Here is a 26,423-nt window from a genome sequence, read left to right on the forward strand (position 1 = left end):
GACCGGATCTGTACATTTTGAAAGGAAAAAAAGTTTATCATGTTTTTCAATGCTCTCTGATCGTCTACAACATAACTATTCCGAGAAAAAGTGTAATATGTGTGCTCCTTCCTATGCTGCACACGGTGCGTTCTCAACCCAACCTCTTTTATGACGGTTCTCCTACTAGCCACCAGATGTCGAAGTGATCGTTCAGCTTTGAAAATATTAGCCTATTACTAAGCCTTTTTCGTCTGCTAGTGTATACTGCCTCAGACGTTCTATTTAGGGGCAATGGGGGCAATATGAACATATGGGGGCAATGGGGGCAATATGGGCCACACTGGATTTGACCTCAAAAACCGTGTTCTAATGTCTAGTGCCATCATGATCTGCTAGAGGATGCATCAAATAGCCACCATAATAAAAACCGTGAGAATATTCGATGCAAAACTCGAAATATTCACAAAAATGTACAATTTTGTCTTTTGTTATGAAAAGCTTATAAGTTTGGCAGTTTTAAGGACATATCCCCATGAGTACCAAAATAGCCTCTAATATGGCACCTTACTTCCCCCTTCGCTTGCCGCTCCCTCCTCCCACGCTTCTCACAGTGTTTTGGAGAGCGATCACAAAAAATGATTATTTGAAGTTACTAACCTTATTGTAGAGCGGTGGTTTCTTAACTGAAAGCATTCCATAATGTGTTTTTCACAAATCACCAGTTTTTGAATGCAAATACGTAGTTATTGCTGTGAATTGTGTTATAAAATACCACGCACTTCCGAATCACTTCTTCTTCACGCACCGAGATATTGTTTGCTGGCTTTTCGGTGCCCGTTCTAAAACTCACTTTTAATCGTATTTCTACTCACCGTAGCAATTCAAAAATCTAATGCGCTACTTGAAACACTTTGATTATTCACGCACGATGCTCCTGGGAGCAATAAATCACTTATATTAGTCAATTTGTGCTCGAAAACAGCACCGGAACGCGAATTCACTGAGCCAACATTGTTTATGATTCGGATGCACCGCTCTCACTGATTGGAAGTGATTCCAGTTTTTATGTTTGCAATTAGAATGGTTTGGATATTCATACACTTGCTACAACCACGTATTTTACAATTTCATAATACTCAAAAGGTGTACAATGTCACAAGTGTTGCAAAACATTTTTATGCGTGAGAAAAACAATGTACTACGCAATTTAACAGCAAAAATGAATATAAGATATTATACAGTACAGTTGACTGCAGAATTCAAATGCACACTGATGGCAACTTTCTCCCTACGTGAGAAGCGAGAGAAGAGAGGAGAAAACTGCCAAAAATAGTAAACAACACACGCATGGTGTGAAAAATGCTTATAATTTTGGTCAAAAAACATGTTTTCACTACCAAATGAAATAAATTGTGATTTTGAGTTTTTATGAAGTTGTTGATGAATTCATATCGACAATAATACCTTTGTATGAAACGTGTGCAAGTAACACTACCTACATAATTTTGTTGGTGGAGGTATACATGAAACATGATGATTCATTTTTGGCCGACGCACATAACATTGTGCTCCGCCTTGTTGGGTGGCTCGAGAGGGTGCTTTAGCGGGTGGCTCGAGTGGGTGGCAACATTATGTTTACGTGCTCAATGAACCTTCACCTTAAATTAAGCCAGTAAGACTATTATATTTATTATTCTGGTAAAATTTACCAATCCATTGAAACTACTAAAAATACTGAACAATCCGTGGGCGAAATTGGATTTGTTCATAAACAAAATTATTGGAAAATACAATATTAGGGTAACCGTCCTATTATGGAGGAATTAAGCACGGTGTTGAAATTTAAATCGTAGTTCAGTGTCCAAAACCTAAATATTATAATATTTTACAATGCAAAGTGTTAAAACTATCCTTTATCGAGAGTATAGTAAAGTAAAAAAGTAAATTTTGGAATCAAACATACATTTTTTTAACATAAATCTGAAGCTCTTCCGCTGTCCTATTATTGCGGTATTTCGTCCTATTATTGCGGTAGTGCCGTCCTATTATTGCGGTATACAAGAAATCATAGATTTTATTACATTCAGTATAAATGCAATGTCACACAATGTTCTGGCATTAAAACTATGCTCCCTCCAGGTTAATGACACTGCACGGTACTGTCAGTTTGTGTGACTTTGGACATATCTATAAAGAAAACTAATTCATTACTTTACGTCACGATCCGAAAACAAATCAACAGAATCGAATGATTTTCTGGTGGTTTCGTCTCTTCTTCCGTCGTAGCTGGACAATGTTAATGTAAATAGACAAGGTTCTTCCATCTGAGACCAGACTAGTCGCTATATAAGAAATGTATTTGTTGACTCAAGTATAACCACAATTAAAAATATTTTTTCACTAGTTTTCACCAATCCAATGCAATTTTTAAAGATTGCTTCCTTGCGATCATCTTTTATCTTAGTTTTTCATCGCATATTTGGCATGTGTTACGAATTTCAATCAGTTTACGTGATTTTTCGGTAAAACATCGATTTTATTTACAATATATTTGTAAATAAGAGCAACTATAGGGTAAAAATGAACATAAACCTTTTGTTTGACTAAATAAATGTATGAATAACTCAAAATTATGTCCCTTATTAGTATCCTAATAATATAATTAATGTTTCCAGCAATTACATTTAAAATGACTATTGAAATAACGATTTTTTGAATGAGATTTACAGATACCGCAATAATAGGCATAAAGCTATTTTCATTGTCCTATTATTGCGGTATATGCTTTTTCTCAAAAATATAAAACTTTTATTCAAAATTCAATATCTATCATGTAACTACATCCATACTGAACTGATATACCCGCTACATACAATTGTTTTGGTTCTACACTTAAAATTTTAAGCTTATGAAAACCCGCCCGTAGATAGAGAGACTGGTTAAAAATATAGGCTTTTCTTGATGCATCATTTAAAACTGTTCTTCCAACGATCAAAATCGTTTAATTTTCAAAGCTTTTATCTGGTACAGCTTGGGAATACTATAGGCTTTCATCATCATCGATAATATCCATAGGAAATAGAGTTTTCGATTGATAATGAGGGTTTAACTCTTATACCGCAATAATAGGGAATACCGCAATAATGGGCAAATTACCCTATACAAAAAGTGAAAGGGCGGGGCAAAATGAGCCACCAGGATTTGAGCAAAACAAACGGTTCTTTGAACATAAAAATGACTTGCCTAAATATGCTAGATTACTTTTTTACTCAATAGTCATGATGGTGTACAATAACAATTGGAACACTTTCATTTTCATTTTCATTTTCATTTTGCAGCGTTTGGTGGGGCAATGAGAGCGCAAGTCAGTCCAAAGCCGGGGGAAGGGATAGGTAATGGCCGTAATAGTCTATGCGGACCACTTGAACACCATCGGAAAGGATAAGAAGGGTTGGGGTAGGGTATAGGGAATGGAGAAGACTTGACACAGTAATGCGATTAATGCTGCAAAATGTAAATGTGCTAAAAGCAATTTAATTTGAGTATTGAAGTTAGATTTGACTTATTAAAATTCCAAATAGATCGGCCGTTGTACAAGTAAGAAAGAATATGCTGATCGCTTTCTAGAAATTTTATAAACAACAAAATAATAACAATATGAGAGTGATGCTAAGGGCTGCTGATGGCACAATGCGACGCTTTAGGAGATTTTGATACTGATTGAACATTACTATACAGAGCGCAATTCAATCGATGGTGATAACTTTACAAACTTTATCTGTTTTTGCACTGATTGACGATGCTGATTTATATAAAAATATTTGATATTATTAGTTCATTTGTTTGTGTGATCTAAGTGTTAAAAATGGAAAAATTTTACATACCCTTTATAATAATACTTCCCTGATCAGAAATATTATATTTTGAGCACCCTTTTCGAAGCTATTCTATCCAGGTATCCATGTACTGCTTTCAATTCTGAAATTATTCTTATTGTGCATGCTCATGCATTATATTAGTGATGATCATAATCATGCAACAGACAAGAAGGAGAGAAAAAGAGAATATAGGAACAGTGATTAGTAATGAGTTAATTATGTAGTTTTGTTAGAATTATAAACAATTAAACAGTAGTAATGAATAGCTTTTAAAATGACTTTGCAGCATAGCTGAGCCTTTCGGATCGTAAGACCGATGTATAAAAATAGTTTGTTTCGAAATTGTCCGCGTGGTCTTCTAGTGCCCCTATTAGATAAGAATCAGTCATAGACATACATACCGAATGCTCGCCATGACCCTATGACCAACATTTGTATATGTATAGCCTTAGCTGATGTGGCTTTTCTAATAGGTAGTTCTCTCACTCATTGATTGTCTTCAAAACCTTGTCAAGTATAGAAAATTGATTTTATTTCATTTATTACTACTTTGAAGCTACATTGTACTTATTATGTATTAGGTATTATTTTATGTTTTTATCACTATTGATATTATCAAGGCCAAAATGCCCAGTGAGTGAAGAATTTTATAGTACTAGAACACCATAGAAGATCGCTAAACATTACCTAATCATGGAACGGCTTTTTGCTCTATTATTTTAGGTAGATGCTATTGATCTCCCTTTGCTCCTATCCGCAACCCGGTGCACGCGCCCTGTTGGTTTTCGAAAACCTCGTAGAAGATTACAAACCGTCAATGGCATTCCCAATTACTACCCCACATTGCACATTCAAGGGTCTGATTGTGCTCCTAACCCACCCTCAGTTCGTAATCTTCTCGCCAGTTTGAAATTATATTTTCCCGAAGTGAAAGTAATTTTGATGAGTGATAGCCTAGTGCAGCCCAACTGCATAGTACAGTAGTTTAACCAGAATTTTTAGGTCAGAAGATAAAATCTAAATTTTGTAATAAAAAGGTTGCCATTGCTTTGAAATTCACCCAACATCTAATCAAAACTACTAACAACAGCGATCAATTATCAAAATTCATCGCTCCCTAGAAAATATAATCCCTAGCCCAGGGAATAACAATTGGAACACTTTGCTACAAAATAGGTTGAATCAAGTGTCGCAATTTAATACTAGAATTACATGGTCTATTTATTACGTGTTATATATCTATCAAAAACAGGCCTCTAAAATTAATAATTTCAAGCAAAAGCTTTTGAAATTTCTTTTTCAATATTGTGTTGTTTATCATCTGCTCTTCTCTTTATTGTTTCAAATAAAAATTATACGATTTCATAAGGTGGCTCATACTGCCCCGTTGGGTGGCTCATTATGTTTCATATGGTTGGCGAACAAGCAAAAAACATGGTTTTCAAAATCGCTGCGCAATTTTTTTCAAATAGATGTTAACGTTAATTATCGACATAATATGAAGGACAACATTCTAGAGTTCAAGTCACTTGCATTTGGATAATCGTTTTCGCTGTTTTTCTATGGTTTCCACGGTGTTTTGCTTAGGCGGCCCATATTGCCCCGATCACCCCTATTGGCCAAAGCAAACCGTTCAAGGTCGGAATAGAAAGATCGACGGAGTAATGAAGCGGATTCATGCCAGCGAACAGTATCGCGTTCTTGGGCATCCGAAACTGCAATGGGAAGCCCACGACTTTCTCGTCGTCTATAATTCCGAGGCTACAGGGCAAATTCATCCCTTCTTGCCTCGCCGAACTCTAGCACTTCTTGGGAATACACGTCAAAAAGACTGATAATTCAACGCATCTAAGGTTTTAATTGTGTATTCTGGTTTTTGAATTTGGGAATTACAGTCAATGTAAGTCTTATGTAACACATGCTTCGACCCCATGTTGTTTAGCTTGTTTAAGTAGGTAGCATGAAATAAAAAAGAAAAGTAATCCAGATTCAACATATCGACGAACAAATAAAAAAGAAAAGTAATCCAGATTCAACATATCGACGAACAACGATAACAATCCGACGAACTCAAACTTCCACGCTTCATTATCTACAATACTAACTTCGCACATCCCGTAATATCTGGATCTGCTTTCGGCCGTTTGTTAGCACTTTCGCACTCGTCGTTTCGGCCGGAAACCGATTTGTCAGCCTGTCCCGCACCGGTGTCGTCGTACGTTTTGATGTTATTGTTAAACATTACCGATCTACGCTTACTTAATGGGGTAAATTTTGATGATGGAGCGAAAAAGCATTGGTGCGATGGTCAAACTCGGTGCTGTCAGCAAACTTCAAACTTTCGACAAATCGTCCAATCAAAGACAACATATCGAAAAGATTCAATTATGCCAAGAACAGATATTACGTTCAATATGTTACAAATATTTTTCTTTTTAATACCAGTCTGAAAGTGTTCTTGTATTTGAATCTTTTTGATATGCCATCTTCTATTCGAGTTGGTACTTACCGCGCGGGTAACGTTTCTACCGGCTGTTCCACGGGAACAGGCTCCTCTTCTTCTTCCACAACTTCTGGCTCAACGACGTTAACTTCCGTCGCGGAGGACACCTTGACTATTTCGATAGTGCTGGCCGGTTTCTTGACCGCCGTTTTCTTAGACCGCTTAATTCTTTCGTCCAGCATGGATAGATCTTTCTCCGAGAGTTGTCCGATGAGTTTATACACCTTTTCTCCGGCAAGAAAGTATGCTTGCACCACTGCGTTCAACGCTGCATTACGCACGGAGTTATCGCGGTCTGATATATGCTTAGCAATTTCCTTCAACGCAGCCTGTATGATAAACGATGAAAAATAGTATTGAATAAGTATCAGGTAGGGCTAATAGCAAGTCTCTTTTTAGATTATTATTATTAGCTTTATTCAAGTATCTTTTTGCCCTTGGCGTGTTCGCCACTATTATCTTTTTAGATATTTGGCCACTATTTGAATGCAAGTCGCTATTTTTATTCAAAAGCTTCAAATGACTCTATTTTAACCAAAGTCACTATTTTCTTATTTTGCTTGCAGTGAATCCTGCTGCCAAAAATATCGAGAAACAAAAAAGTTATCCTGATTTGAATAATTTATTGGCGGTAAAAAATGAAGCTGCTGGTAGAGGGGTTAATTATGTTTAATCAGTATGTTCTTCAAGTAATTCTTATAGGACTTCTTGGGAAAAAGCTTCATTTTTGCTTGAAGGAATCCTTGAGCACTCCAACACTGCAACCTCCCAATTTCTTCCAGATGTTTCTCCACTAATTCTTTCACTGATTTCTCCAGATGCTACTCTAGGAGATCTTCCAAAGATTTATTCCATAGCTTTCAAAGATATTCGTTTATTGGTTTTAACTATTAACCCTACAAGAGTTTCTACGCCGTTTGTTTTTAGATATTCTTCCAGGTAAAAAATCTTTTGAAATTGCTGCTACTCCGTGATTGATCGGGACTGGTAGTAGGTAATTGCACTTAGATCTAAAAATGAATAAAGGATAGGACTTTCTGCTTACTCTAGATCAATAACGGCGACGGTCCTTACAGTCAATTAGGATTGGCAAGGAATGTGTCGGTCCTATAGACCGAGAATACCTCTGCATATCCACAATCACAACGGGAAGGGTGTTTGTTAGTGTGCAACCGAAAAAGACGCTTTGCTTTAGAGACGAGTGAAAACACGAGGACTGTAATTCAACAACGTCTTTATTCGTGTTCTGTCTCTCTAGTACTGACTGTTACAGAAAATGTGTGAATATGGAAAAAGAAAATTTAATGCGTAAACACACTGAAAAATATATCAGTTTGTGGGTTATAATCGATACGTCCAAACATTCTCCCCCGCCATTGAATTTCCAAGAAATTCAATCAGCTTCTGTCTTATCTACCACATCGTCCAGCTGGAGTACAGCAATGTTGGCAGTCGAACATTTGAACACTCCTGCTGATGTCTTCAACGTTACTACTCGTGTTACTCCATCCCGTCCCGGATGGGTATGCACTACTATGCCAAGTCGCCATTGAAGTGGAAGGATGTTTATTTATTTATTTATTTAATTATTTTATGTCGTCAATCAAAAGTAGACCATTTTGTTACAATTTTAAACTTAATATTATACAGTTTAAAAACGTTATTTTCTTAATCTAGTTCGAATTTTGATATGACATAAATTTTTGTTTCAGTTTCAATTTCGTCATAGTTAAGTCAATGGTTTCGCAATGTTTATTGTAAACAGACATTATTTGATTTAAAGGCTCAAATTTGGCATAATTTGTGCGGTGATGGTTTGTATAAAAAATACTACGACTTCGCAGTTGTCTTGAAGGAGCATAAAAATTTAATTTTGACAAAAGTGCTTCTGAGGTATAACTCCAGTGATTCGGCTTATCACCAGACACTCAATGTTGCTTTCATGTTTGTTGTCGCGAGCTTGTATGGTGACATGGATCAAGGATGTGAAGAACCATCTACGCCCGTGACGTCGACGTCCACAATCCAACGCTTCAATCATAGACACGATGCTAGCTTTCCCGTGAAAAAATTCACCTGTGATCCGCAATCTAGTAGAACGCGACATGGCTGTGCCTTACCGCTATGTTCACAAGTGCTGTGTATAACAGAGCCCGTTGCTGGTAGACTGTGCAGGAAGCACTGATCGTATTTATCGTAGTAGGCTTCGTGGAGTCATCAATGCACTATGGGACAGGGACGCAATCTGGCGGGACAAAATTAATAACTCGGTAACGAAGCGTTTCCGGTATTTGGTGTCTTCGGCAAAGTTTTTTGTTACAACGAGGACTATCTACTGGCATAAACGGATAGTTCGTAAATCGTTCGCAAAGGCCACAATCTAACTTTTTACTTTGACATACCATGTTCGGCAAAGTTGTTCATTTTGATAAAATAAACAACTCTCTCGAAGACGTCAAAATTCCACAGCCTACTGTTTTCGAGTTATTGGCGAAATAAGAGAAAATTAGTAAAAAACGATTTTTTCACCGAATTCGACATTTTTCCTAAGAACCATGTCATATAATACTTTTTGCTGATAAATATATAACAAACGCAAGCTCTGGTGGAAAAATTTAAATAATACGACGCATAAAACCTAAGAAATTATGAAAAAACCTTAAAAAAATAGAGCAATTTCTGAACCTTAATATCTCCAAAAGCGCAAAAATCGCAAGCTCAAATTTTCAGGCAACATAGAGCAATACTTGATGAAACGGATGTCGAAATTCCAGAGAGGTATATTTTGGTGTTTTTGAGATCTATCATATTTTTTACAATGATTATATTTCTCCAATACAGTTAATTTCCATGAGGAATCTGAATTCTGAACCTGATCGAGTCGTGGAACAAAAACTTTCAGAAAACTGTTTTAAAAAAGCCATCATAGTAGCCATGAAATTCAGTTTAAGAGCAGCTCCTTGAGTTGATATCGAGTAATGTAGATGAAAGTGTAGATTAAAACTGGGTACATAATTGTTTTTCTTCAATAATTCAAATGATATAGTATGCCATGCAAAACTTGAGCATGTGTCAGTTAATTGTTGTCATCATGGTTCGAGGTGAGCAATTTATTTTGTGATATTGTTACTTTTAACACGGAAAATCAAATTTTAAAGCATATTCATGTCGATATCTCTAAAATTTCAGAGCGCACGATCTCTTGTCCGGAGCTTGTAGATTTGTTTGAAAGCGGAAAGAGCGTTGATTCTTGGATGTTTCGAAACAGAGAATACAGATCAAAGATATCAATTTGGAGATTCCTTCGATTTTGAGAACTGTTAGGTTGTTTAACCTTATATTTGTGTTCAATCACCGGATTTGCTTAAATTTTGAGCTTCCGGAAAACTGCGACTACGAATTCAAGATGAAATCCAAAGCCAGCTTGTACTGTGAGCAGATATAATAATTTCATGAAAGAATAAAATATATTTTTCCGATAATTTAAAAATACACTTAAATATTTGCCACGAAAATATTAATCGCGTAATGGAAAGGAAACCGTAAAAAATTAAAAAATCTCAAAAACACCAAAATATACCTCTCTGGAATTTTGACATCCGTTTCATCAAGTATTGCTCTATGTTGCCTGAAAATTTGAGCTTGCGATTTTTTGCGCTTTTGGAGATATAAAGGTTCAAAAATTGCTCTATTTTTCAAGTTTTTTTCATAATTTCTTAGGTTTTATGCGTCGTATTATTTAAATTTTTCCACCAGAGCTTGCGTTCGTTGTATATTTAACAGCAAAAAATATTATATGACATGGTTCTTAGGAAAAATGTCAAATTCGGTGAAAAAATCGTTTTTTCACTAATTTTCTCTTATTTCGCCAATAACTCGAAAACAGTAGGCTGTGGATTTTGACGTCTTCGAGAGAGTTATTTATTTTATCAAAATGAACAACTTTGCCGAACATGCCAAGTCTCTAGAACGTCAAAGTAAAAAGTTAGATTTTGGCGCCACCTATGCGGACGATTTACGAACTATCCGTTTATGTCAGTGGATGGTCCTCGTTGTTACAAAAAACTTTGCCAAAGACACCAAATACCGGAAACTCCTCGTTACCGAGTTATTAATTTTGTCCCGCCAGATTACGTTCCTGGCCTATAGTGCAATTGAGCTGTCTGCTCAACGACATCCGCAGGCGTGGGATTCATATGGAGAGTTGAATGGTGTCGTTTATTGCAGGCCTTGCACGATCTCGTACAAGAACAGCGTACAGTGACGTGCCGTTCCTCAAGCAGTTGTAACATACTCCAGCTTGCTTTGTCTTTTCGTAGCGTTCCTTTGGGTTTAGTTTCAAATAATCGCTGCACTGATGATTCAAATGAGCTTGCTCAAAAAAAATTTGCACCGGCAATCAACCGATACCACCAGGGACGATGTCTTCAATGGAGGGATCTTCGATGCAGAAGTGACGTTGGACGTCCTTGGCTTGCTTGTTGGCTCGATTCGCTCCAAAACTTCGCGTTGTCAGGAGCTTCATCATTTCTGCATACTTTGGGATGTCACCGTGATCGATGCTGCCTTCCCATAGCTTCCTAGTTTCCAGATCAAGCTAGGATACTGACGACTATGTTGTCCGATAGTCCATCCTTTTTAAATTCGTAGTATTACGTAGTATTAAGTGCGTCAACGTGTCGCTTGCATTCATCTACTAGGTCACGTAGTTGTTTGCCACTTTCGCACGTTATTGTTTTGAGGTTAAGTACACCGTTGACGTGGATGTTAACTTTCTTTTTTATCTTCGTAGCGTACTGTCAGATGCTCCATCGCAGCAGCAAAATTGCCGTCGTTTATCATTTGTGCATCGATCGTTCCGGAAGCTTCACCTACCAAACACTTGTTTATATGATAAAGCATCATGATTCACCTCTCGTTTCTTCTTCTTCTTCTTTCTGGCATTACGTCCCCACTGGGAAGGCTTTGTCCCAGTTGCTCAGCTTAGTGTTCTTATGAGCACTTCCACAGTTATTAACTGAGAGCTTACTGTGCCAATGGCCATTTTTGCATGTGTATATCGTGTGGCAGATACGAAGATACTCTATGGCCTGGGAAGTCGAGAAAATTTCCAACCCGAAAAGATCCTCGACCGGTGGGATTCGAACCCACGACCCTCAGCTTGGTCTTGCTGAATAGCTGCGCGTTTACCGCTACGGCTATCTGGGCCCCGTTGTAACATCCTTATACAGATCCTCAGACTCGATATACTTCTGCTCCTGCTGCTCTGCACTACTAGGCGAAATCGCGTAAATTTTGTTCTGGAACAGGTTGAATTCGTCGTAAGCAGCATCAATCGTCTTCAACTGGATTCGCAACAGGAATTTATCCGGTATTGTGCCATCTTGCTCGTATCGGAACAAAACATTTCTGATCCGAGTGATTATTCCTTTAAGGCCCAAGTAAAAATGGTGCAAATGTCAAAACTGAAAAAGCAGTTTTCTTATTTAAAACAAACAAATCGAAAAAACTGAAAGCACACAGCTCTTTTATTTGCCAAATAAAACAGCTGTGTGTTATTATTTTCTTCGATTTGTTGGTATAAAAGGAGAAAACTGCTTTTTCAGTTTTGACATTTTCACCATTTTTGCTTGCGCCTTAACGGCGCCGCGCTGAAGTACAATCGCCTGAGATTCGTTATTCGCGTGTTCACTCGTCTCTAAAGCAAAGCGACCTTTTCGGTTGCACAGTTAGTGAGGGAGAAAAAAGATTTGGGAGTCACCTTTGGTCGAGGGTCCATGGATAAGAAGGAAAAATATTACTCTTACTTAAAACTAGTTTTGAATTGTTGCATCGCATCATAAAGTCGAACTATTCAAAGGTTTTTTTTTTGTTTTGTACTGACAAAAAGAAATGCATGTAAACGCAATGTTGCTAATCATAAGCATAAAACGAGCTCACCAGTTCGTCATCCATTCATAATTAAACACATAGGGTTCAGAGCTACTTAGGCACTTCCATGATTCACTTTGACATGGAGTGTTTTCTCGGCCGAAATGTCTGAAACTTTTCAACAAGGAGCACTTCGATACGACGCATATTGTGACCAAATGTGAATTCAGTAGCTTTCAAAAAACCCCACTGCCGAAGTGAAGCAAAAGTGCCAAGAATAGGATCCGGCTCCCTACATCTTTTTGCACTCGCATCACGCAATCTTGATTCTGTGGCCCGCCCGAGAAGAGCATACAGCTGAATCAAAAGACCACACACTAAGAGTACTAAAGGTATCTCTGGAGCATAAAGAAGGTAAAGAATATGAGTGCCTTTTGCGACCATTTTGGCTGAAAAAGTAACATTAGACACCTTCAATTTGAAAAGCAGAGTTCTTAAAGATTTTAAATAGTGATCAAGTCCCTGAAAAGACTCGCTACCAGCCCCGTGCTTATCATACATACCTGTTGTGTTGGTTGGCAAACTGACAATCCGTATGTCTCGATCAGATAGCCCAGTTCATCTAAACATTCCGCACGTTGTCGAGCATTCTTGGACTTGAGAGCATCCATCACGAATACAAACACTTTTGCAAAAGGATACACCAAGCAAATCTGCCGCAGAAGCGTTCGAACCCCGTTGCGCACCACATCTTTTGGATCGCCAATTTTCGTCAGTAGGTGGGGCACAAACGAGCTGCCTTCATTTTCCGCCAGGACATACTGCTTTTCGATCAACATTGCGAATACCAAATTCAAATAGTCCAATCCTTTGAGCAATACGGAAGGGTTAGTATCGTAGAATCGCAAAGAGAGCCATTTCATAATCAGATCCAAATTGCAGATCAGTCCTTTATCGTTCTTCGGCAAATCCTCGACCAGTGCATCGATTACCTTCAAATGATATCGGAAATCTTCGTGGAACATGTTAGCTATCAAACCCTTGTTAACATTTGCCGACGTCATTTGCTCCTTCAGCAGATCGGTGAATTCTTCTCTGGGGGTAGTGAAGGTCCACTTGAGAACCTTCAATTTCTGCTCGTCCAACAACCGTTGACTCTTCATGTTGTTTATTGCTAGAAGAGGAGAGTTGTCTACCTCCTCTTCCTTTTTACGCGATACCGCTGGAGCATTCGCCTTAGCAGAGGCTCCGACCGCTGCCTTCTGCACTTTAGCTGTTCCGGGACGTACCACCTTGGGTTCATCCACAATAGGAGCCTGTTGTTTGTTTTTCGGCAAAGGTTTCACCGGTAGATTAGGCCGAGCCTTATCTAGAGCTGCCTGAATGTCTTTTTTCGAGGTTGGCTTCTGCTTATCCAAAGCTTTCATCATAGCATCGTATCCCAAGTGAATCATAATACCCAAGACGGCTTCATTGGCATTCTTCCGAACGTCCGCATTTCTATCACAGATGTTAGCATACAGATGGGGCAACATTGACACCAGTTCGTCCTTTTGGATGCTTTTGGTCTGAAAGGCGAAGAAAACGATAGTAAGGAGACGATATCCAATAATCAAATGCAACATCTTACCGGTAGTGGTGGTAACTTTTCCGCTACCCAACCCCACAGTTCCGTTTTGAGTGCTGGACTTCCAGTTTTCAACGCATCGGCTATCATTTCACCATCGAAGAATTCCTTGTAACCAGCTTGATCTCCCCAAGTGTTGATGCAGGAAATGCATGCACTCCTGATGAACGCTTTTCCATCTCCGAGACCTTTCAGAAATCCGGGGAAGAATGCTCGGACATATTGCTTACAAGGCGGCCCCATAGCGATGGCTATTAGCTGACATATTTCTACGGAGGTTTGGGCGATCTTCGCATTGCTATCAACCAATCTCTGGGTCATTACTTGGGGCAAATCGCCAAGGTTTGACTTGATTAGCTTAGCATCATTAACAATGCCCCTCAACTTCTCCAAACCTTCGTTTCTGGTTTTCCAATTTTTGTCAGATAGTTCGGTCAACAGTGACTCGGTAATTTGGGACGAAATATCCACTCTCGGGAGAAGATCGTTTATGTTGACTGCTGGTTGATCGTCTGCTTCACCATCACTGGAATAAAAAGAGCAAACAATGATTAGTGACCAATTTATCATATCTCACTGTCGAAGCAAGGCGTTATATGCCCTATCTACAAAAAAAGCGTAAACCGGTGTTCCTCTATGGACATTGGACATTGGACATGGGCCATGCTGGAAGAGAACCCGCAATCACTTGGAATGTTCAAACGATGGGTGCTTAGGATCATCTTTGGCAATGTGCAGGAGAATTGTGTGTGGCGGTGGAGAATGAACCACGGGCTTATTAGGCTCTACGGCGTGGCAATAGCCGGAAGGGAGCGCTGGGCAAGGCATGTTGCATGGCCGGACCGGACAACAAGGCGTGAAGCACAGCGAGCAAAATGGCTCGATCAGGTGCAACAAAATCTGGAGAGTGTAGGCCGAAATTACATTGGCAAAACATCGCCAACCAGGTTTTATCAAATAATTGATGTAATACCAAGTAATAAATAACACAGAGGCGAGTATTCCTGCGAGGATAGATAACGGCTCTTAAGAGGCTTAGAAGAAATGATCATAACCCTACACGGGAAAAAATCTGTGGCAAAAATTACTATTTTTACTGACTTCGGCCATTCTTAAAACTACCATGAAATTTCAGAACATGTTACAGTAAAGTGCCCTAATTCAGCGCATTGCCTAATTCTGCGCATTTCATACAAAATCGTTTATATATGGAAAAACAGTTTAATATTGTAGCAACTTGTTATGCCATTTGATGTTTCTTTCATTTAGACTAAGTTTGAATCACAAATAAAAGCAAATAAGACACTTTTTCGCGGCGTAAAAAAATAATCACGTCAGGTCACGTCTTTTTTCATAATGCCCTAATTCCGCGCACTGTTCTTCGTTGAACAACAACAAGTTAAACATGCTACAATTGACTCTCCACATCTCGATGTCGAAGATAGCCGTAGCGGTAAACGCGCAGCTATTCAGCATGACCATGCTGAGGGTCGTGGGTTCGAATCCCGCTGGTCGAGGATCTTTTCGTAAAGGAAATTTTCTCGATTCCCAGGGCATAGAGTATCTTCGTACCTGCCACACGATATACACATGCAGAAATGGTCTTTCGGCAAAGAAAGCTCCCAGTTAATAACTGTGGAAGTGCTCATAAGAACACTAATCTGAGAAGCAGGCTTTGTCCCAGTTGGGACGTAACGCCAAAAAGAAGAAGAAGAAATCTAGTCTAGCAACCTTTGATAATGATAGGGAGATAACCGAGTATCTTCATGCATAAATACGTTTCACGTACAAAGCGTAATATCTGGAAAGCCCATTTACAGCGAAATTAGAAGCGACTGTCCAGAAACCACATGGTCATTCTGGTGGGAGGAAAAGTTTGTCCAAAGACCAAAGTTCATGAAAATTTGAAAATTGTTGTGTGAACAACACTGAAAATCTGAAAAAATACCACGTGGTTTTTGGAAAGCCTCAAAGCACTTTTTTATATTAAACTCGACACTGAAGAAGTCTGTAAGTCGCAGACGAAATAGGCCTATCTGTCAAGATAAGCAACACATATTAGAGTTTAAAGGTATTTGCTCACCTTAGTGATTTTAGTATTTTATTATTTTTTTTTTTTTTTGCAAAAAGTGAAGTGTTAAAGTTCATTTGTAGTTTTAAGCCTCAAAGGATTATTCTATACATCTGCACACAAAATTTACTTAACATTGTGAACCACAAATAATATTGTATGAACATTGCAGAATACAAATATAGGGGTAGTCGGGGCGATTTCACCAATGAGATCGAATGAGCACTTCTTGAAAACTGCATAAATTCTTGAAATTTCATCTGAAATACCATGCAACCCATGTTGTAAGTCAATGCTCTAAACTCAATGAAAAAGGAAAAATTAGGTTCGAAAAAAGTTCCCATATTGCCTGGATGGCTCTTTCAAATTTCATCATTCTAGAATGTTGAATGTTGTACAGATTTTTTCCTAAATACTAATAACTTTCCTGTTTAGTGACCAATATAATTATTTTTTTAGATTCTACGTGATAATTTCACAACCTAAAATAGGGCACTCATATCACCCCATCGATAGAAAAATGACAAATTTCGAAAAATTATTCATTTCTCGCATACTCTGAGATAACGCCCTAAAAGCCATTGGTAACCAAGTGCGTAGCTCGTTGTTTCTGAGCACATGAATGAATAAGCATCCAAACCAACATCACGGGCAGGTAGATATTGATCCTTTCTTCCCCATAGCGTTGTTAAATGACATGAAAATCCATTCAAATGCTTAGAAACAACGAGCTACATACATGGTTATTATTATTTTATTTATTTAGTTAACATCTACACAGATAACACTGAATCAACAATTTCACGCCACAATACTGCGCTCCACGCCTTCTTGTACATACATGGTTACCAATGGCTTTTAGGGCGAGATCAGAAGTTATGCGAGATTTGTTAAAGTTCAAGACGGAAATCGTGCGGATCTAGTGTATTGATCTAAAAGTTGTTGAATATCATATAAAAATCAGAAAATTCCAATTTATTTTCTGCGCTTCTATCCACTTTTCCTTAAGGTGGTCAAGCTGCTTCACTTTCCCCTATTCAAAATTCACACGTACCAATGCAGCGGTATTGAAAAGACCTTAACAAATGTTTATCTTTATTCCATGATAGTCAAAAAAATTTGAAAAAACTAAACGTAGCCTGAAGCGTTACGGCTCATACAAAACTTTACTTTTTTCATACAAAAAGCGTTACAGACGGGGAGGGGGTTGAAAATGTTCAATTTCAGCGTAACGTAATAAATGGATGTTGCCTTACATTAAAATTGATGTCAATTTGTTTGTTTCGCCAGTGCGCGGAATTAGGCATTCTTCTGCGCGGAATATGGAAAAGCGTTTCAAAAATGCGCGGAATTAGGCAATATCGACAAGTCAACTTTTTCGATAAAATCACAATTGTAAATTATGAATACAGTCTAGTTTATATTTTTCCCATTATCTACAACAGATTTGCTAGCGATCTACTCATAAATCTTTTTTGATGATGCAATACTCATTTTTAATTAACCATTTGAATCGTTTTATTCCTTAACTGCGCTGAATTACGACAATTTACGGTACCATGTTTATAGTACATCCCATACCATTACTGGTACATTTGACAGAAATCATTTCCATCAATCTGATTTCGACTACAGACATGTTAAAATCAGGGATAGGGTGCGACTCAAAACTCTTTCGGTGCAGCACGCGCTGCCGGGAGACAGCACGTCCAATTTGAAAGAGACGTGCCAGTGCAATATGAATTGTGTTACACCCATTCTTTTTTGTGTGCTAAAACGCTAAAACTCCCATTGCTGAGAATCTCTCTGAGCATTAGTCAAGGCTCTCACAAATGACATCACTTTGCTTTGTTGACGGAGTACGGATGGACGCCACTCTCAAACAAACCACACAAACGTTTGTTTACTTCATAAATCATACATGATTTCGCCTCACAAACGATCTTTATTTAACCGTTTAAATTCAAGAAGCACAATTAATGAACATATTAATGTTGTAACGGGAAGGAACGACCATTGATTTAATGAGAAAAATGATTTCATCGCAGTAATCAACGGCATGTCAGTGAAAAATTATACCTCCACTATCGGTACACTGTTCCTTTAGCTGCGGTATAATTTTAATTTGCGGTATCCATTGTTTTCTTATGGGATCCTCCACTATAGGAACACTTTACCGTAACAATTGGTACAAGTAAGAAAAGTTTCAGCAGTTTTAGTAATATATCATTATCTTTCAAGTAATTTGCACGCTGTTTTCAACTATTTCGTGTATCAATAAGCCAATGCGTCGATTGGTAGTGTCAATTATGTGATTAATGCAATAAAATCAGTTAATGGCGTTACCACAACTATAGAAACACCCACAACTAATGGATTACTTATCCTACTTCGATAATGGCCCATTGCACGGTGACGTCATCAGAAAATCGTTCTCTTTCCCTCCTTCGGGAAACCTGAAAACAACGGTGCCAGTACCTGTCAAATTTGACATGTACTGGCACCATTGTTTTCAAGTTTTGTTAAAGAGCGAAAGAGAGAGAATTTCGCCGTGAAATGCTTAATTTCGACGAGTTCGGTATAGGGCTCTGCACTTTTTTCATTTTGCATCGGATTTTGACGTTTACTGGCCTTGTTGTTTACTAATTTTATGAAAGAGTGAACGATAGGGAATGATTTTTGTGCAGAGCCCCATACTTTTCGTGTTGACCAGGAGATTTGACAATTTCCTGAACAAACTATTGCTTTGATTAGATTCAATATATCTGACAATATTTTCGTGTGATCGTTGTGTTTATTGTCGTTTTCGTTTTAAGGAACTGAATCCCCAAGAAACATTTGCCTATTTTATAGTCATTTATTAAACAATTTTTCACAACTACATACTGAATAGTTGCTTTATTATATTACTTTGCAGCTGCTACGCACACATTGTTCAAGCAAATCTGGCGAAATTATTAAGCTTCTTATCATTTAGTGACTGTAATCATATATTGTAATGATGTTTATTCAGGTTTTACTTAGCTTAATAAGGATTGATGATTTAACAACGCTAGTTTAACAAACTACATTATTGCAGTTTAATTCAGCATTTAACAACATTTTAATTATTTCCAAGTGAAGCCTTTGTTCAGGCGTTGTTCACACCAATTTGGAGAAGTTATAAAGCGTGTCGTTGTATATTGACTTTATTCTACAACTTCAAAATCGCTTTATAAGCATTCATCTCAGCTTTTATTCAACTGCCACAAAATTGATTGAAAACAAATAAATGACTAATAAAATAGCTAACACTGTATACATCAAACGCAGTGTATACCTTTATCATGAATTAATAACCACACTTTTAATAATTACCTGAATACTGGATTCAAACTCGAGACATTCCCATCGTCAGCGGTATACCTTGCCATCTGCGCCATCCTTAAATTCATATATCAGCCTTCCAGTGCCCAATATAAACCTCTTGTAGCTGATTATTGAGCATGCTTGAGCTTCTATTCAACAATAACTAATCAACACGTGCTATGCTGATCAACAACTGAATAAGCGCATTACTTCTGCTGCTGTTCAGTACTGATGCGAGATGAACTCAGAGGGCTATTTATAGCGCACAGTGAGAAAATTTATTTCAATGCTGGTCAAGAATAAAGTTTATTCACAAAGTAAAAACAGTCTGAAATGATTAATCAAATTTCATAATAGGTTTTAACTTGTTAAAACTTTAATTGAATTGTTCATCTAACTATACTAAAATTCATTTATTAAATGTATAATATTTCTACTAGGTTAATATTTTAATTATCGCACTTTTTCCATCTATTAAACATTATACAAATATAAAATATATTTCAATCAATAATCCTATGTCAGAAGACTGATTCAAAATATTTTCTAAACATATATGAATATTGTATTGAGAAAGCATCAGTTATTATTGTATCCAACATGTTTTTATATACTAGTAAGTTAGTGACGAATTCGCCAAGGGCGAAAAGCCACTCAAATAAAGATAAATAATAATAATATTAGTAAGTTGAACATTGCAATACATTAGGAATACAACGCAATTTTTAGATATTTTGTCCATTTTTCAAAAATTTGGCTATGGTGTGACCTATTTTGTAAGGCTTCTTTGTTGCTGAACAATGTGTTTAGTAATCGTTATTTTGGACTTCTTTGGATGACCTGATCGGATGATATATCTATGTTGTATTAGGATTTTATAAAATACCTATTCAGCTTTTAATCATGTTCATGTTAAACATGGAAACAGCTGAAGTGCGAAGCAACCAAAACGTTAGTTCGTCTCCTGTACATCTGTTTACACAATTATATTTGTTTGGTGGAATATTGGCTCTTTAATAGAAGGAAAAATGACTTGTTCAACTCATTAGTAAAACAATCTTGACAAGTCGGCAGAGATTCTTTGGAGAAGTTTAATAAGTGTTGATTCTACTATTATTCATTCCAATGAAAAATGTTGAGCATTGACTTAAATTTGGACCTAAATACCATCTTCACAGCTCTTTGTAGGGCATTTTTTCAGCTGTCACCATTATTCAACAATAATTAACTATGTATATGTTTATTTGTGACACTGGACTGTAAGTTGGGTAACCACTTTCATGTAACTATTGTTAAATTATTATTTATACTTCGATTATCATTAAAAATGTTATGATTAGTAACTTTTTCCGATATCAATAACGTCGCAGATGATGATCACTACTTTTGGAAAAAATAAATTTTGATATTTTTAATCCAAAGTGATTCGAACTTTACCCTCGTTGATCCATTACGTCGTCATTACGTCCATTACGTTAATCCATCCATCGCATACACGTCTTGGATTTGATTTGAAAAACATTTGAAATATTTGAAAATAACATAAAAAGACATAGTACATTTTGCTTGAATAAGAGCATACTCATATACTGTTATTCACATTGTTTATAAGTTTTACTAATCATGCTGGTCAACATTTTAAGTATTAGACACTGAAACTTTTGTACGATTTGGTGTTAATCAAATGTTCAATATTCTACTAAAATGATGGCTACAACCTATAGAAGTTTTTAATCAGTCAATTGTTAAACTTCTTATGTGTTGTAGAACAAAAGCTACTATATTTGCATTTTTGAAGGTTTATCCAGCTCTTATTCAAAACACAAACTGCAAGTGGAATAACAGCTTTTTTATAAGCGGAAATTAATATTATTCAATTAATGATTCAACTAAAAATTTGTTCAGCAATGGTTGCTGCTATGCAGCTTGTATTAAGAACGTAAGTATCTTAAAAGCTACCAATTGTTCCTTGGGTCGGTGATCAACACATAAACAAACCAACTTGAAGCAAATTGTAGTTCGGTTCGGTCGAACCTGATTCGGGTTAGGGTTGAAACTGAACGGGTTACGCCAGTTTCAACCTAGGCTAAAAAACGAATTCGACATATTTTATTGCTGTGTGCGTTTGAAACGCAAATATCAAATGCGGGAAGACCGAAGGCGGTAAGATTTTTTCAAGAGATTGCACGAGGATCTTTTTCTGTTGCTTCTTATAAAACGATAGAGAAGCTCACTCATACGAATGTGCACATCAAAAAAGTGTAAATGTGGAGAAATAATGCGCGGCACACAAATTTAACGCATTACTTGTGTTTCATTCTGAAAAAAAAATGATTCAAACTTCCTATTTTTGTCAGTTATCTATGGTTTGATTATCCGAACCGAAGAAACATTTGCTTTTCTGCAGCTCATTACCATCATCAGCTTTAGCAGGTTTCGTTGCGCTTCATGCGTTTTGTAGTGTTTTCTCTCATAGGAAAAGGTAAACATCCGAAAAATATAGGTGTGTGTGAGTGGAATTTGACTCTGGAGTATAAATTATGCTCCCGATAAGGAGGCACAGCTCAAGCTGTCAAATTCCATAGTGAAAAAATAGGACGTCATCCCTGTGGATTTTTTACAACACTCAGGCAAATAAATTAACGAATTTCATAAATTTTCCCTTATGAAGCATTGAAAAATCTATAAAAACCTATTTCAGAAGGCTAATATGGATTTCATATCGTTGAAATGACAGCCATAATCGAGAAAATTATTATATATATTGAACTTTTACAAATTTCATTGCACGTCTTATGAATCCCATTGCCGTCATGAGTCATTTTCTTAATGATACCATATTTCATAAGGCTATTATGGATTTCATATTAATTCGATGAAAATCATAAGTGCGAAGTATGTTTCACATCATTACCATATATCAATTTCATTAGGCTGCCTTACGATTCACATAGCTGTCACTAATGTGAAAAACTCATAAGGTTGTGATTATGAAAATTTGTAGCACGAAATCACCGCAATCGTTGAGATCCAACATATTGCGTCAAATTTTTCAGAAGTCCAGAAAGGAAGTTCGGCAACAATTGCGTGGATCCAGATAATTGGAAAAAGGAAATGGAAATGTAGATTTTAATAAACGGAGAATGATGGTCGAGTTGACGTCATCAAAATATTGTAGTACGAGTAATGCCATTGCCAATTTGTTCAATATCTTTTTGCATTAGGCTTGACCAACGTAAAATAGGAGCATGTGCAATACTACTTTGTTGCGTTTTATTGAGCATCACAACACGGCAAAATAGTTGGAAATTCGATTTCCACGCGTTTGCTCAACATTAAAATAAATTTCACCTAATAATGAGTAGGTGAAAGCATTGACATTTCTGTTAATACTCTGTATGAAATGTATTGTCAACTGAATATAAAAACTAATAATGAAACAATAATTTGTGTCATAAAAAGAAATGTAGTTTATATTGCTGATATAAGAAATTCATCATTTTTATTTCAATGTTTATAATGCTGTTTTATGAAATCAGCAACACACCACACTGGCGTGATTCAGATCAATTCATAAGGTGAATCAATGAAATACTTACCGATTTCTTGTGGCTAATAAACATAAGGGGAAATGATGAATATTCATAGTATTTTTGCCTGAGTGAAGGAAAGCGAAGTCGAGAATTGCTTGTCCACGGAAGTGTCAAGAGTTTTGTCGGTTTTTTTTGACGCCCTCACTCCCGAGGGAACATATGTTGTATGAAATTAAAAATAATTTGTCTGACACGTAACAAACAACTTCCTGCCCCCTCCACGTGACTCACCCTACACATAACTCCTTACTTAATTAATGAACGGCCTCTAATTACAAAATAATTTCCGAACATTGTAAGAAATGTCCTACGTCCTAGTTTCAAATTCACGTACTTTCTACGTAAGGACCCATTCACAAATTTCATAACGCTGAAGGGGGAGGGGGTGTCCTTAAGATGTAACAGCTCATACAAAATTAGAAAAATAAGCATACAAAATGCGTTACGAGGGGGTGGGAGGGTGTCAAAAATGGCTATTTCCGGCGTTATGAAATTTGTGAATAAACCCTAAAATGATTTTGAATTGTAGAGCAAGCAAAAGATGATTCGACACCGCCGTCAGTCACATTCGTTCTCAATTATGTTTCCAATGAAAAGCACCAAACGAAGCACATTGTGCATTACTCCAAGAGTTTTAAAGAGTAGAGCTGGAGCTATCTTTTGTCTCTCACACAGTTGCGACAATACTCGCACCTTCATTTGTGTCACTCAACAAAAACAGGAGACGCACGCAAAAGTCGGGTGCAGCACATGCATATTTTGCACTGCTCCGAGTTTTCTGCCATTCTCTGGTTAAAATCAAGCGCATTGCTGGTCTGCTAAAAATTGCCGATGCGAGCGCTTTACTTAACCCCCTAAAATTGTAGTTTTACAACACAATTTTTTTGCGTGTAGATACTGTGGCGATGGCAGGCACCGACCGCTCGAGTGCAGCAGTTGATCAGATAGATGTTGGTGGCGGTTGAGCAACTCTATTTCATAATCAAATTTGCCAAGAGTAAAACCATTATCAGCAAGGACTTTAAAAAAAAATGTGTTTCTTCGATTTTGTGTCGGTATATTCATTAACTCGATAATTCTATAAGTCGATGGCCCCTTGAATATCGAGTTATAGAGAGTCGACTGTATCTAAAATCTGTTTTGTATTAAGCCCCTTCGGAATGCGTTAAAATACCTTGGAACCCCACTTCGATATTGGATGATAATTTCAACGAAATAAACCTAACCAAGAGATTAACGGATAACAATGCCATTTTTGTTTTAAACTTATACACTTTAACCCTCTAATACCCAAATTTTTATTTTCGATTTAAGTATTATTTTTCGTTATCTAAAATCGTTCTAAACACGTTTAAGCATTTATTTATTTTTATTCGCAAATTTTTAAATTTTGGTTTTTGATTTTTATAATTTTTATTTTTGAACATCCCTAGCTTTTTTTCATTTTTGCTTGAAGCCTTTTCTAGTTGTTGATTTTTGCCAATAATAAAAATTTTAATTGTTACGGTATTTTAAAAAATATTAAATTTTTCATTTTTTTTCGGAGCGTATTTTATTTTCCGTGTAACTAACGGAAAAACAGGTTTGAAATGATTTTAATACCACCAGGCTCTTCGTTTGTGATAGGTTAATCGTAGAAAAATATAAAAGGTACGATTTTTTATATTACACGTTAAATGAAGCCCAGGCATTTGTAGGTTATATAAGAATGCAATTTTTCAAACAATTTCTAAAAATACAAAAAAGTTTCAAAAGTCATAAAAAACTTTTCTTATATGCGTGTTATGAGACAAGGTATAAGCCAAAAATAAAATCATTTTGATTTCCGAGCTACGAAAAAATACACAAAATTCCAAAGTGTACCCCGTCTAAAGGCGGGGTTGGGTATTAGAGGGTTAATAGTTGGATTCCGAGATGCTTCCACACGCACACTGCACAATACACCCACATTTTTAAGAAGAGTTATCTTTAAAAACTTCAGAAAATAAAGAAAAGCTCCAAAATTTATATGTAGTCAAACGCATCCAGTAAAGACAATTTCAATCTGATTAACATTCTAAATAAAATTGGTTTCAACTTACTCTTCAAGGTTGTCATCCACCGAACCGCGACTTGCACACTTGGAAAGCCCTCGGGTTGGAGCGGGAGGTTTTTGACCAACGCACTTATCGAACTCTGCCTGAATTTGTTGCTTCAAAGCGGGCTTCTCATTTTCGAAGAACATCGCCAGCGTGTTGCCCATGAAGAGATACATCGTTCCTAAGAGAGCTATTCCAGCGGCCCGGACGGCTGGATTGATACTTTGTACCGCTTTCCTCGAGTCTTCGAGGAGTAGTTTCGGATTGACCTGGAACCCAAACTCCTTGATCGCGTTGTTTACCCACGTTAATGCCTCCTGTTGCACTTTGGGCGATTTCTGTTCAAAGGCAAATTCCATCACTTTGGACACGGCATATTCCAGTTTGATGGCTTCGGCAATGGCCGTCAACGCTTGTCCAGCAGGTCCACTGTTCTTCACATCGCCTAGCTTCTCAGTGATGTCGTTCATAATATAGTCTGCTGTGGTGATTGTCACTCCAAGTTTTTCAACCACAGCTCTCACGTTTTCTAGCTTGCCTTTCAAAACTTGGAAATTGGTATCTTTTAGACCGGGTTTCTTTGCTATGAAACGTAGTATGACCTGTGAATGACCACATTTTGGATCCAGCTCAGCGATGACACTTGTTAACGACTCTACTGCAGCAAGACGTGTCTTCCAGTTTGAATCAGCCAACCCTTGTGCGACATCTGCAGGTAGTATTTCAGCAGCTCTTTCATCGACTTCCTCGGCAGACATATCACGTTCCGTGGGAAGTACCTTCGAAGAGCTGGCAGATTTGGCTATACCAGAGCCACCCCCTCCGCCTCCTCCGCCACCGGTGCCGGTTGCCTTTTTGGCAGGAACTTTCTTCACGCCAGCTGTTGCCGGTCTGGCCACAGGTTTCGGTTCGGTGGAACCTCCCTTTTTGACGGCACCTGTTGCCGTCGATGTCGTTTTTGGTGGGGCCGTAGCGGGTCGCTCTTTCTTAGGGCCGGGTATCTTTACAGTTATTACCGCTTTTTCACAACATTCCTTAATCTTTGCCAGCTTCAAGGCATCTACTTCAGTCAAATGAGGACCTATGGCTTTCTCGCCTACCAGCTTCATGGCTGTCCCAAGGGCCTCGGCCGCTGCATCTCGAACAGCCGGATCCGGCTCGTTTAATGTTTTGAGAAGTGCTGTGATTATTGCTTTCAAAAGCTTTTTGTTGAGTATTGTGGGCAAAGTTTTGGTGAATGCTCGCGCTGCAAAAAAGAAATGCGATTATTTAAACAGCAAGAAACACTATATTTTCATCCATGGTATGAGTCATTCCACACCAAGTGCCCACAGCAAATGTTCATTTACTTAACACATGAAGAAATTCCCATTTGTATGCCTCTCAACCCATGGTATCAACATTTAAATAATTTCAAAATAAATATACCATCAGTGTACCAGTATCCTCTCATGCCCCTTTTCCCGCTCACT

General features: G+C 37.5%; 1 protein-coding gene across 4 annotated transcripts in view; it reads right to left on the reverse strand.

Moving 5' to 3' along the window:
• The window catches only part of LOC5566944 (protein mini spindles), a 108,229-nt gene that overhangs the window by 47,051 nt on the left and 34,755 nt on the right, over positions 1 to 26,423 (reverse strand). For 2 of the 4 annotated variants that reach the window (XM_021850924.1, XM_021850925.1), the window contains exons 4-8: positions 24,955 to 26,197; positions 13,865 to 14,387; positions 12,798 to 13,802; positions 6,370 to 6,692; positions 5,966 to 6,118 (exon numbers count right to left, since the gene is read on the reverse strand). In XM_021850924.1, coding sequence (XP_021706616.1) covers positions 5,966 to 6,118; positions 6,370 to 6,692; positions 12,798 to 13,802; positions 13,865 to 14,387; positions 24,955 to 26,197 — 3,247 coding nt within the window. The remainder of the gene's footprint in view (positions 1 to 5,965; positions 6,119 to 6,369; positions 6,693 to 12,797; positions 13,803 to 13,864; positions 14,388 to 24,954; positions 26,198 to 26,423) is intronic. The other 2 variants (XM_021850926.1, XM_021850927.1) reach the window with 1 other exon arrangement.

Source organism: Aedes aegypti, chromosome 3, assembly GCF_002204515.2.
Source record: "Aedes aegypti strain LVP_AGWG chromosome 3, AaegL5.0 Primary Assembly, whole genome shotgun sequence".
Lineage (NCBI taxonomy): Eukaryota > Metazoa > Arthropoda > Insecta > Diptera > Culicidae > Aedes > Aedes aegypti.